The 13494-nt window shown below is 48.5% G+C and overlaps 1 protein-coding gene across 2 annotated transcripts in view; it reads left to right on the top strand.

The window, feature by feature from the left end:
* Nucleotides 1-13494, top strand: part of LOC146045509 (hatching enzyme 1.2-like) — a 30147-nt gene that overhangs the window by 14253 nt on the left and 2400 nt on the right. The window contains exons 6-12 of one of the 2 annotated variants that reach the window (XM_083164379.1): nt 27-205; nt 6936-7017; nt 7432-7559; nt 8629-8738; nt 9116-9335; nt 10373-10491; nt 11374-11581. In XM_083164379.1, coding sequence (XP_083020505.1) covers nt 27-205; nt 6936-7017; nt 7432-7559; nt 8629-8738; nt 9116-9335; nt 10373-10491; nt 11374-11581 — 1046 coding nt within the window. The remainder of the gene's footprint in view (nt 1-26; nt 206-6935; nt 7018-7431; nt 7560-8628; nt 8739-9115; nt 9336-10372; nt 10492-11373; nt 11582-13494) is intronic. The other variant, XM_083164380.1, reaches the window with a different exon arrangement.

The raw sequence follows: 13494 nt of genomic DNA, 5'->3' as shown, positions 1-13494 counted from the left end.
GTATCACATTTATCTCTCATACATAGGTGCTGGTCGTACGTTGGACGTGTGGGGGGTGCACAGGACCTTTCCCTCATGAAAACAGGGTGCCTGCATTGGGGTATAATACAACATGAGCTTCTTCATGCCCTGGGATTCCAACACGAGCAGTGTCGCAGTGACCGAGACAAGTACATTCGCATTAACTGGGGAAACATCAGCCAAGGTGCAAACACACTTGTGTCATTACTGTCAGCTTGTAGGTTATTGTGCAGATATTCCTGCTCTGTGCTGCAATAATGCTGCTGAGACAGAACGCAAACTGTGTCGTGTATATGTTATGGTAGTTACTGTCAGCTTGTAGGTTCTTGTGCAGATATTCCTGCTCTGTGCTGTAATAATGCTGCTGAGACAGAACGCAAACTGTGTCGTGTATATGCTATGGTAGTTACTGTCAGCTTGTAGGTTATTGTGCAGATATTCCTGCTCTGTGCTGCAATAATGCTTCTGAGACAGAACGCAAACTGTGTCGTGTATATGCTATGGTAGTTACTGTCAGCTTGTAGGTTATTGTGCAGATATTCCTGCTCTGTGCTGCAATAATGCTTCTGAGACAGAACGCAAACTGTGTCGTGTATATGCTATGGTAGTTACTGTCAGCTTGTAGGTTATTGTGCAGATATTCCTGCTCTGTGCTGCAATAATGCTTCTGAGACAGAACGCAAACTGTGTTGTGTATATGCTATGGTAGTTACTGGCAGCTTGTAGGTTATTGTGCAGATATTCCTGCTCTGTGCTGCAATAATGCTTCTGAGACAGAACGCAAACTGTGTCGTGTATATGCTATGGTAGTTACTGTCAGCTTGTAGGTTATTGTGCAGATATTCCTGCTCTGTGCTGCAATAATGCTTCTGAGACAGAACGCAAACTGTGTCGTGTATATGTTATGGTAGTTACTGTCAGCTTGTAGGTTCTTGTGCAGATATTCCTGCTCTGTGCTGTAATAATGCTGCTGAGACAGAACGCAAACTGTGTCGTGTATATGTTATGGTAGTTACTGTCAGCTTGTAGGTTCTTGTGCAGATATTCCTGCTCTGTGCTGTAATAATGCTGCTGAGACAGAACGCAAACTGTGTCGTGTATATGCTATGGTAGTTACTGTCAGCTTGTAGGTTATTGTGCAGATATTCCTGCTCTGTGCTGCAATAATGCTTCTGAGACAGAACGCAAACTGTGTCGTGTATATGCTATGGTAGTTACTGTCAGCTTGTAGGTTATTGTGCAGATATTCCTGCTCTGTGCTGCAATAATGCTTCTGAGACAGAACGCAAACTGTGTCGTGTATATGCTATGGTAGTTACTGTCAGCTTGTAGGTTATTGTGCAGATATTCCTGCTCTGTGCTGCAATAATGCTTCTGAGACAGAACGCAAACTGTGTTGTGTATATGCTATGGTAGTTACTGGCAGCTTGTAGGTTATTGTGCAGATATTCCTGCTCTGTGCTGCAATAATGCTTCTGAGACAGAACACAAACGGTGTCGTGTATATGCTATGGTAGTTACTGGCAGCTTGTAGGTTCTTGTGCAGATATTCCTGCTCTGTGCTGCAATAATGCTGCTGAGACAGAACGCAAACTGTGTCGTGTATATGCTATGGTAGTTACTGGCAGCTTGTAGGTTCTTGTGCAGATATTCCTGCTCTGTGCTGTAATAATGCTGCTGAGACAGAACGCAAACTGTGTCGTGTATATGCTATGGTAGTTACTGTCAGCTTGTAGGTTCTTGTGCAGATATTCCTGCTCTGTGCTGCAATAATGCTTCTGAGACAGAACGCAAACTGTGTCGTGTATATGCTATGGTAGTTACTGTCAGCTTGTAGGTTCTTGTGCAGATATTCCTGCACTGTGCTGTAATAATGCTGCTGAGACAGAACGCAAACTGTGTCGTGTATATGCTATGGTAGTTACTGTCAGCTTGTAGGTTATTGTGCAGATATTCCTGCTCTGTGCTGCAATAATGCTTCTGAGACAGAACGCAAACTGTGTCGTGTATATGCTATGGTAGTTACTGGCAGCTTGTAGGTTCTTGTGCAGATATTCCTGCTCTGTGCTGTAATAATGCTGCTGAGACAGAACGCAAACTGTGTCGTGTATATGCTATGGTAGTTACTGTCAGCTTGTAGGTTCTTGTTCAGATATTCCTGCTCTGTGCTGTAATAATGCTGCTGAGACAGAACGCAAACGGTGTCGTGTATATGCTATGGTAGTTACTGGCAGCTTGTAAGTTCTTGTGCAGATATTCCTGCTCTGTGCTGCAATAATGCTTCTGAGACACAACGCAAACTGTGTCGTGTATATGCTATGGTAGTTACTGTCAGCTTGTAGGTTATTGTGCAGATATTCCTGCTCTGTGCTGCAATAATGCTTCTGAGACAGAACGCAAACTGTGTCGTGTATATGCTATGGTAGTTACTGTCAGCTTGTAGGTTCTTGTGCAGATATTCCTGCTCTGTGCTGCAATAATGCTGCTGAGACAGAACGCAAACTGTGTCGTGTATATGCTATGGTAGTTACTGGCAGCTTGTAGGTTATTGTGCAGATATTCCTGCTCTGTGCTGTAATAATGCTGCTGAGACAGAACGCAAACTGTGTCGTGTATATGCTATGGTAGTTACTGTCAGCTTGTAGGTTCTTGTGCAGATATTCCTGCTCTGTGCTGTAATAATGCTGCTGAGACAGAACGCAAACTGTGTCGTGTATATGCTATGGTAGTTACTGGCAGCTTGTAGGTTCTTGTGCAGATATTCCTGCTCTGTGCTGCAATAATGCTTCTGAGACAGAACGCAAACTGTGTCGTGTATATGCTATGGTAGTTACTGTCAGCTTGTAGGTTCTTGTGCAGATATTCCTGCTCTGTGCTGCAATAATGCTGCTGAGACAGAACGCAAACTGTGTCGTGTATATGTTATGGTAGTTACTGGCAGCTTGTAGGTTCCTGTGCAGATATTCCTGCTCTGTGCTGCAATAATGCTTCTGAGACAGAACGCAAACTGTGTCGTGTATATGCTATGGTAGTTACTGTCAGCTTGTAGGTTCTTGTGCAGATATTCCTGCTCTGTGCTGTAATAATGCTGCTGAGACAGAACGCAAACTGTGTCGTGTATATGCTATGGTAGTTACTGTCAGCTTGTAGGTTCTTGTGCAGATATTCCTGCTCTGTGCTGTAATAATGCTGCTGAGACAGAACGCAAACTGTGTCGTGTATATGCTATGGTAGTTACTGGCAGCTTGTAGGTTCTTGTGCAGATATTCCTGCTCTGTGCTGTAATAATGCTGCTGAGACAGAACGCAAACTGTGTCGTGTATATGCTATGGTAGTTACTGGCAGCTTGTAGGTTATTGTGCAGATATTCCTGCTCTGTGCTGTAATAATGCTGCTGAGACAGAACGCAAACTGTGTCGTGTATATGCTATGGTAGTTACTGGCAGCTTGTAGGTTCTTGTGCAGATATTCCTGCTCTGTGCTGTAATAATGCTGCTGAGACAGAACACAAACTGTGTCGTGTATATGCTATGGTAGTTACTGTCAGCTTGTAGGTTCTTGTGCAGATATTCCTGCTCTGTGCTGTAATAATGCTGCTGAGACAGAACGCAAACTGTGTCGTGTATATGCTATGGTAGTTACTGTCAGTTTGTAGGTTCTTGTGCAGATATTCCTGCTCTGTGCTGCAATAATGCTGCTGAGACAGAACGCAAACTGTGTCGTGTATATGCTATGGTAGTTACTGTCAGCTTGTAGGTTCTTGTGCAGATATTCCTGCTCTGTGCTGCAATAATGCTGCTGAGACAGAACGCAAACTGTGCCGTGTATATGCTATGGTAGTTACTGTCAGCTTGTAGGTTATTGTGCAGATATTCCTGCTCTGTGCTGTAATAATGCTGCTGAGACAGAACGCAAACTGTGTCGTGTATATGCTATGGTAGTTACTGGCAGCTTGTAGGTTCTTGTGCAGATATTCCTGCTCTGTGCTGCAATAATGCTGCTGAGACAGAACGCAAACTGTGTCGTGTATATGCTATGGTAGTTACTGTCAGCTTGTAGGTTCTTGTGCAGATATTCCTGCTCTGTGCTGCAATAATGCTGCTGAGACAGAACGCAAACTGTGTCGTGTATATGCTATGGTAGTTACTGTCAGCTTGTAGGTTCTTGTGCAGATATTCCTGCTCTGTGCTGCAATAATGCTGCTGAGACAGAATGCAAACTGTGTCGTGTATATGCTATGGTAGTTACTGGCAGCTTGTAGGTTCTTGTGCAGATATTCCTGATCTGTGCTGCAATAATGCTGCTGAGACAGAACGCAAACGGTGTCGTGTATATGCTATGGTAGTTACTGTCTGCCCATCGCAGCAGGTACCGTATGTAACCGGGTGTGCATCGTTTTATCGACCATACTTCGGTCGACAGTCATTAGGTCGACACTGTTGGGTCGACAGGTGGGAAGGTCGACAGGGTTCTAGGTCGACATGGGTCAAGGTCGACAGGTGTCTAGGTCGACATGAGACAAGGTCGACATGGGTTTAGGTCGACATATGCGTTAGGTTGACGTGGGTTAGGTCGACATGTTTTTTTCACTGTTTTTTTACCCGAATGTTGACACAGTCGACATGGACACAGTTGGAAGTCAACAGCAGCCCCTTCGGGCACAGTATTTTATTCTCCCACCGCACCCTAGTGGGCGTGTCGCACATGGACCTGTCGGCACTTGTCGGCTAAAAGAACTGTGAAAAAACCCATGTAGACCTAACGACACATCAACCTAACCCATGTCGACCTAACGCATATGGCGACCTAAACCCATGTCAACCTTGTCCCATGTCGACCTAGACACTTGTCGACTTTGACCCATGTCGACATATAACCCAGTCGACCTTCCCACATTTCGACCGTACGGTGTCGACCTAATGATTGTCCACCTAAATGCTGTCGACAATACGACCGTATGTCATGTAAACATGGGGGTAGATGTATGAAGCAGTGATAAGGGAGGAGAAGTGATAAAGTGCCTGGTACTGTATCACCGGCCAATCCGCTCCTGACTGTTAAGTTACTGGTTGAGTTTATAAAGGGACAGTCGGGAGCTGACTGGCCGGTAATAAAGTACCAGGCACTTTATCACTTCTCCTCCCTTATCACTGCTTCATACATCTACCCCCAAGATCCTGATTCAGCCCTGATTTGGCTGCAAATGACTGATGTTTTTTTTTTTATTGACAAGCTGCATATCTGCGGTGTTTTGGGGTCATGCCCAAACCAGCGTCTTCCTCTTCGGTGGCGGATTACTGGCTTCGGCAGCCTAGCTGTGGCAGTCACCCTGAGCTGCCAGATAGTTCCTCGGATGTCCGATGGTAACAGCCATCAGCGCCATGTTGATCCGATGCTGCGTCCTTAAACACGCGCAGCGGACCTGGGAAGTTAGCAGTGGTCGTCCTTTTGCAAAATAAACGCCATCTGCATCATTGGCCATGCACTCAGATCCACTCAGATCTACTTAGATCCACTGCTAGGGAAGACGCAGCACCAAGCAGGACTGCATGCGCCCCCTGTACCAGGCCCTCATCATTACTGTAAATCATTACAGCTAATGCCGGGATAGAGCAGATTATTAGAAGTGGATTGGCGCCTCTGTAATGTTTAGAGAAATAGACACAACATTATTTTTGTAATGACAAGCTGTATATGTATAGTATATGTATTAGTATATGTGCCGGCTTCCCCTTCCCCTCCCAAGCAGTCTTTATTTATGGGTGCCAGACGGGGTCCCGACAGGCATTTACCTAACACACAGACAGCCTGGTTCCCGACGGCCGTCGGCTATTTTCCCTCGTGGACCCCCATAGAGGGAGAATAGAATAGGTGGCTCGCGTAGCCTGCAAAGGGCTTAGTTGCACTCACCATGCTGTCTGAGTCCGGCCAGTCGGGATCCCGACTGTCGGACCCCTGTACCACACCCTTATTTATGTAATATGCCTGTGTACTGCAGTCCGAATCCCCTTGTATAACGCTGCCGCACCCATTCTAGGGGATTTACATAAATGGGCGTGCCTTCACCATTTGTGACCAATAGAGCGCAGCTTTTGTCATCAAACCTGTACTTACACAAGGCAACTAAGTCAGGCTTAAATGGCGTGTCTGGATCACATCGGGGCCTATTGGAGGGATGAGCGGATAATTGCCCACACAGACTGACTCGGGTCATCCAGTCATACCCAGACGTGACCCGAAGTTTAACCCTCTGAGTGCCAAGTGGATTTTTTTCAAAATAGGTGTGAAAATTGCCACGCAAACATATTTTATTCATCATAATAACATGTAATTACCTTATATAGGAAATATATTTTTTTTTACACAACATTTTTTTATTTGAATTGATATAATAAATGTGAGGGACGCTGACATTTTTAGCAGATAATTTGCTCAAAGAGATGTTGGCACTCAAAGGGTTAATCAGAAAATGCTTCATAACCGCTAGGGCCAAACAACGTGCCCCGATTTCTGGCCAATTACAGATATCAGTAAAGGTGGCCATACACACGCAGATTTATCTGCAGATCTGTCTGGTTGGACCAAAAACATGGTTATGGATGAGAGCAAATGACAGTTGACCATTTGCGTGGAAATGCTGGAAAACTGACAAACTGTCACTCATCCATAACCATGTTTTTGTTCCAACCAGTAAGATAAATCTTACTAGTGTATGGGCACCTTAAGTCTATGTTCCAGCACTGAATCTGTTCCAACGAAAATGATACACAATTATTCCAGTAGTCCGTTGTTGACGTCCGTTTTATCTGGTGATTATCATTCCTGGTATGGATGTCCCCTATACGTATAATAATAAACCACGTCTCTGTCATTTTCCATCATTTGTTTCCAATCGTTGTGATCTTTCCTCATAGACAAAGAACGGAATTTCTACAAAATGAGCACCCAAAACCTAGGAGTGCCCTATGATTACCTGTCGGTTTTGCACTACGGCAAGTAAGTTACTGATCTCCTATTGGTTCAATAATGGTCACTGGGCCTTTGTTAGCAAAGCAAAAACAAAAAAACACACAGACTTGGAAAAAAAAACGTGCTGCACTGCAGGTGGGGCAGATGTAACATGTGCAGAGAGAGACATATTTGGGTGTGTTCAAACTGAAATCTATAAAAATATAAAGCTGCCAGTATTTACCCTGCACAGAATCTGATAGGTTGCTATGGTTACATCACCACTTTTTAGATTTAGAAGCTTTAGTAAATGTATGCCTTATTGTCTATACCACTCAGCCATGTATCGGTCACAACCATTTTGCCGGGTTACACCGATTTGCCACGTTTCCCGGCTGGACACTGTTGTCATCGCTGCAATACACAGACCATCTCCATCTCTATATATTGTGCTTGCTGTAGATTCGCCTTCGCGAGTGACGCTGGGAAGCCGACCCTTGAGCCTACCGGGGACCCGCAGGCTGTGATTGGTCAGCGCGTTGGGTTAAGTTCTATGGATGTAGTGAAGATAAAGAAACTCTTCCAGTGCAGTTAAGTTGTGGGAGCATTTGTAATATTGTGTGATTACAGGCCCCATATACTATGCGATTTGGGCCTGATTTCACCCGATTCCGTCGGATCGGGCCGAGAAATTGTGCAAATTCACCCCTAATAGCACGTGTCCCGTGCGAATCGGAGCTGGAGATTATACATACTCCGGGTCGGACTTCTCCCGGTGGCGGGGAAAGGGGACCACATGCGATATATCACATGCAGAAGTATCGCGTTGGATCCTGCCGCCTGGGGCGGGTCCGGGAGGCTGAAGGGGGAATGGATGTTACTTCTCTGAGGAGAGAGGACGCATAGTGTATGGGCACCTTAAGACTTGTAATATATACCCGGGTGAATAGATCCCGCTAAATCCTACAACGCAAGTCACATGGTGTACAGAGGAGGTCTGAATCTTCTATCCTAATAGAAGATTACAGCTTGCACCAGTGGCGGAACTTGTGGGTGGTGAGCCCAGGTGCAAAAATATAATTTGGGCCCCTCCTCCACCCCAACCCAAGTTCACAATATGCAACACGGCAGTGGGTAGCAGGGGAGGCAGAGTGTGACAAGGAAAAACAGTGGGTGACAGGTGCAGCTGTGGGCCCTGGCGCAATGCACCCACTGCACCAATGATAGTTCCAACTCTGGCTTGCACTGTTGCCACCATGTGTGGCAATAAATTGTTATGATGTTGGAAGTCCCTACTTTTAATTCCCCATTTTCACTTTATAATCACCACTGTAAACATTTTGATCATGCCAACATGCTGTGTTTGGTGTCCGTGTAGGCAGGGCCACCCAGACTTTTGCCGTTCCCGTTACAGGAGAGGGGTGTGACCAGACAGGGAGCATGCCCACACCAGCTCAGGAAAGCATTTACTGTGAACATTTACCATGCAGCAGCAGCCGAGGATGGTGTGGCACTGCCCTGCCTCCATGACCAGCTGGGGTGGGTGCTTAATACTTGCCACACTGACCTCTCAGCAGCCGCACACACACACAGTGGCTGATGATGATAATTTACTGGCGAATCAGTGGTCAGATAATAAGAGAACATGTTTCCATCCAGATGTCTGCAGTTACCTGTTACCAGACGCTCAGGGCACATTCTCATGGGAGTCCAAACAGCATCCAAACATTTCCACATGTGTGTGGCTGATCCGTGTTCCGGAGGGCAAGGTACCGGGATATATGTTGGGGGGCGGGGGCAAGGGCTAGTGGAATTAAGGGCCTAATTCTAAATCACTTGGAACGGGGCAATTTTGGCCCCGTTCCGATGTGTTGGGGCTTGTGCATGCAACGAACAGCTTTGGCAAGTTACACACACACCGGGCCATTTGTTGTGGGGAGAGAGGGAGTGCCGGGGCCGGTGACGGTGCTGGACTATGAAAACGCTGGGAGTTCCCATGGGAGCTCAGATGGGCCGATGCCCGCCGGGGGCAAGTGGCTGACGTCAAAGGATGTCAGCCGCCCGGCCCATCTTCATCCTAGCGCTCGTAAATAAAAGTCAGTTGAGACGTAGCCTTCCTCTCATAGACCCTCCTCCTCCTCTTCAGGTCTTCCTGCAATTTGAATCGTTCGCTGTCCAGTCTTCTCCAGGCTGTGCGCAGGGTTCAGTTACTGTGTATGACGGAATTCGCACAAACTCCCCTGTTCTACTCCAGAAGACCTGCGGAAATGTGCGTCCACTGGGGCAAGTGGCCTCTGGGAACCTGCTGAGGCTAGAATTAGACAGCAGAGGGATTGGAATCGACTTTAAGGCCATATACAATTCCGGTGAGTACAAGCTGTGCCCCAATTGGCCTTATATCGCATAACTGTGTATCCCTATACTGGTAGTGATCCCTGCTGTGTTCATGTAAACCAGGCTTTAAAATGTTATCCGTTCACTGTAACATAAACCACCCTGACCCCCTATCACACTAATAGATTAAATGAAATCCACATAGTTGTAATTACATAATCCCCGGCAGGGCGGCCTAATTGAAGTTATTGGGCCAACTCCATCTTTGCGGATCTTCTTATATACAATCCCATAGAAAACTGGCATCCGGACTGCCTAACCCTCCCACAGCTTAACCCTAACCCTCCCCTCCCACAGCCTAACCCAGTGGTAGCCAACCCTAGCCCTCGAGAGCTAACAACAGGTCACATTTTTCAGACAACCTAGCTGCTGCACAGCTGCACTCATTAATCACTGACACATTTTAAAAGATACACAGATGGAGCTAATTAGCTCACTTGTGATTCTGTGAGGAGACCTGCAAAACATGCACTGTTGGTAGCTCTCGAGGACTAGGGTTGGCAACCTCAGGCCTAACCTTAACCCTCCCTCTTGCAGACTAAACTTAACCCTCCCCTCCCACATCCTAATCCCCCTGCATACAATTTATATTGCCAATTACTGCCAAGGTTTAGGCTTCAGGGCCACCTAGGAACCTGCCTAGGGCCCAGCAGGTTCCATGGGGCCTCATAAAGATATCCTGGTTATCCGAAACATTCCCAGAGGAGCATTGCGCCACTACGGTATGATGTCCTGACATCACACGGACCCGCCCACCCTCAAAAAGTCCCTTTGATGTTGTTTGATCTAGCAATCCCAGAATGCACCGCTGCTCCCACGCTTCCTAAGAGAGATTTCCCGAAACCTTACTTGGCGCCAACTCCAGCGGCACCAGGAAGGGCTTCCATCCCAGCACACTCTGTTGGGCCGGCGCTGTGTCCCTCTCCCAGCGCTCCAGGCAGCAGCCTATTGGTTAATTAGGCCCTGCACCTTTTATTATTATTAATTATATGTCTTTTCTCCATTCCAGTAAATTGTGGGACAACTTTAACCAACACAACTGGAAACTTCTCATCGCCAGGATTTCCTGCTAAATACCCCAACTCTGTTAACTGCGTCTGGGTCCTATCAGCACCTGCTAGGAACAAGGTAAGTACCAGGGAATTGCACGTGGTTCTTCGTAGAGCTTTAAATAGGGGATATAAATGGAGACTCACACAATGGTAAATGACGGCTTGCGGAGGATTACAGTTCTCCGAGAAGCAGGTCGATATGTATTATTGCACATACGGACATGGGGTATGCCCATATGTAAGTGATAGTGTTTATCAGATTTGGGATTTCAGTGTGACCTCTGTATAATGACCAGTGGTGTCAGGTGTGTAATAGTTGTGTATAGTATGTGACCTCTGTATAGTGATCATTGGAACTCAGATTTGTGAGATCAGTGTGACATGAGTATATTTGTAATTGCAAATCAGGATTGTTTGACCTGTGTATAGGGATACATGTGTATAACATGTGTGTGATATCAGTGTGACCTGTGTATAGTAATCAGTGTGTATCAGGTGTGTGATATCGGTGTGACCTGTGTATAGGGATCAGTGTGTACCAGGTGTGGGATATTGGTATGACCTGTGTATAGTGATCAGTGTGCACCAGGTGTGTGATATCGGTGTGACCTGTGTATAGTGATCAGTGTGTACCAGGTGTGGGATATTGGTGTGACCTGTGTATAGTGATCAGTGTGTATCAGGTGTGTGATATCGGTGTGACCTGTGTATAGTGATCAGTGTGTACCAGGTGTGTGATATCGGTGTGACCTGTGTATAGTGATCAGTGTGTACCAGGTGTGTGATATCGGTGTGACCTGTGTATAGTGATCAGTGTGTACCAGGTGTGGGATATTGGTGTGACCTGTGTATAGTGATCAGCGTGTGTATCAGGTAATAATGTTGTGGGTATGTATATAATAAATCCCCAGACCAGCATCCTGCCTAAGACTCTCTGTTACGGTGTCTGTGGTTCCAGATCAGGCTCCGCGTCACCCCGTTCCGCCTGGAATCGTCACCAAACTGCTCTTATGATTATTTTCTGCTTCGTGATGGTCACAGACAGAGGAAGAAATGTGGCCTTCTTCCCACACTGGATTTTACATCGACTTCCCGTTCCCTACTGGTGTATTTTCACAGTGACTCCTCCGTGCAGGAAAAGGGCTTCTTGGCCACTTACTCTTTCAGTAAGTTTCTTAGTCGCAGACAGAAGTATATTCGATGAGACACTGACAGGAGGACAAATTGTTTTGTTTCCTGGACCTCATAAACCACCCTAGGACAGGCAGCCTAAGGTTAGACTTACTGCAGTCGCAGAGGTGCATTCATCAATGCAATGTTCATGTGCAACTGCAAATCATGGCAGGGGTGGTATGCAGGCAAGGGTGTGGTATGCAGGCAAGGGTGTGGTATGCAGGCAAGGGTGTAGTAGGCAGGCGTGTGGTTGGCAGACAGGGGTGTGGTAGGCAGACAGGGGATTGGTATGCAGGCAGGGGATTGGTATGCAGGCAGGGGGTGGTATGCAGGCGGGGAGTGGTATGCAGGCAAGGGTGTGGTATGCAGGCAGGCAGGGGGGGTGGTATGCAGGCAGGGGAGGGGTGGTATTCAGGCGGGGGGGTGGGGGGGGTGGTATGCAGCCAGGGGATTGGAATGCAGCCAGGGGGTGGTATGCAGGCAGGGGGTGTCATGCAGGCAGGGGGTGGTATGCAGGCAGGGGGGTGGTATGCAGGAGGGAGGTGGTATGCAGTTGGGGGTGGCATGCAGGCAGGGGGTGGTATGCAGGCAGGGGGATGGTATGCAGCTGGGGGCGGTATGCAGGCAGGGGGTTGTATGCAGGCAGGGGGAGGTATGCAGAGAGGGGTGGTATGCAGGCGGGGGTTGGTATGCAGGCAGGGGGTTGTATGCAAGCAGGGGGTGGTATGCAGCTGGGGGGTTGTATGCAGACAGGGGGGTGGTATGCAGGCAGGGGGGTGGTATGCAGCTGGGGGGCGGTATGCAGCTGGGGGGCGGTATGCAGGCAGGGGGTTGTATGCAGGCAGGGGGAGGTATGCAGAGAGGGGTGGTATGCAGGCGGGGGTTGGTATGCAGGCAGGGGGTTGTATGCAAGCAGGGGGTGGTATGCAGCTGGGGGGTTGTATGCAGACAGGGGGGTGGTATGCAGGCAGGGGGGTGGTATGCAGGCAGGGGGGTGGCATGCAGGCAGGGGGGTGGCATGCAGGCAGGGGGGTGGTATGCAGGCAGGGGGTAGTATGCAGGCAGGGGGAGGTAAGCAGAGAGGGGGTGGTATGCAGGTGGGGGTTGGTATGCAGGCAGGGGGTTGTATGCAGGCAGGGGGTGGTATGTAGCTGGGGGGTTGTATGCAGACAGGGGGGTGGTATGGTGGTATGCAGGCAGGGGGGTGGTATGCAGGCAGGGGGTGGTATGCAGCTGGGGGGTGGTATGCAGGCAGGGGGGTGGTATGCAGCTGGGGGGCGGTATGCAGGCAGGGGGTTGTATGCAGGCAGGGGGAGGTATGCAGAGAGGGGTGGTATGCAGGCGGGGGTTGGTATGCAGGCAGGGGGTTGTATGCAAGCAGGGGGTGGTATGCAGCTGGGGGGTTGTATGCAGACAGGGGGGTGGTATGCAGGCAGGAGGTGGTATGCAGGCAGGGGGTGGTATGCAGGCAGGGGTGGTATGCAGGCAGGGGGTGGTATGCAGGCAGGGGGGTGGCATGCAGGCAGGGGGGTGGCATGCAGGCAGGGGGGTGGTATGCAGGCAGGGGGTAGTATGCAGGCAGGGGGAGGTAAGCAGAGAGGGGGTGGTATGCAGGTGGGGGTTGGTATGCAGGCAGGGGGTTGTATGCAGGCAGGGGGTGGTATGTAGCTGGGGGGTTGTATGCAGACAGGGGGGTGGTATGGTGGTATGCAGGCAGGGGGGTGGTATGCAGGCAGGGGGTGGTATGCAGCTGGGGGGTGGTATGCAGGCAGGGGGGTGGTATGCAGGCAGGGGGGTGGCATGCAGGCAGGGGGGGTGGCATGCAGGCCGGGGGTGGTATGCATCTCCTCCTGCATTTGCATTGTTAAGAATCGCATATGATAAGCTGCTGCGAGCATTGATGGCT

Source organism: Crinia signifera, chromosome 11, assembly GCF_055691185.1.
Source record: "Crinia signifera chromosome 11, ASM5569118v1, whole genome shotgun sequence".
In the NCBI taxonomy this organism is placed as follows: Eukaryota; Metazoa; Chordata; class Amphibia; order Anura; family Myobatrachidae; genus Crinia; species Crinia signifera.
Note: the sequence above shows the minus strand (reverse complement) of the source record. Positions and strands in the feature narration are given on the sequence as shown.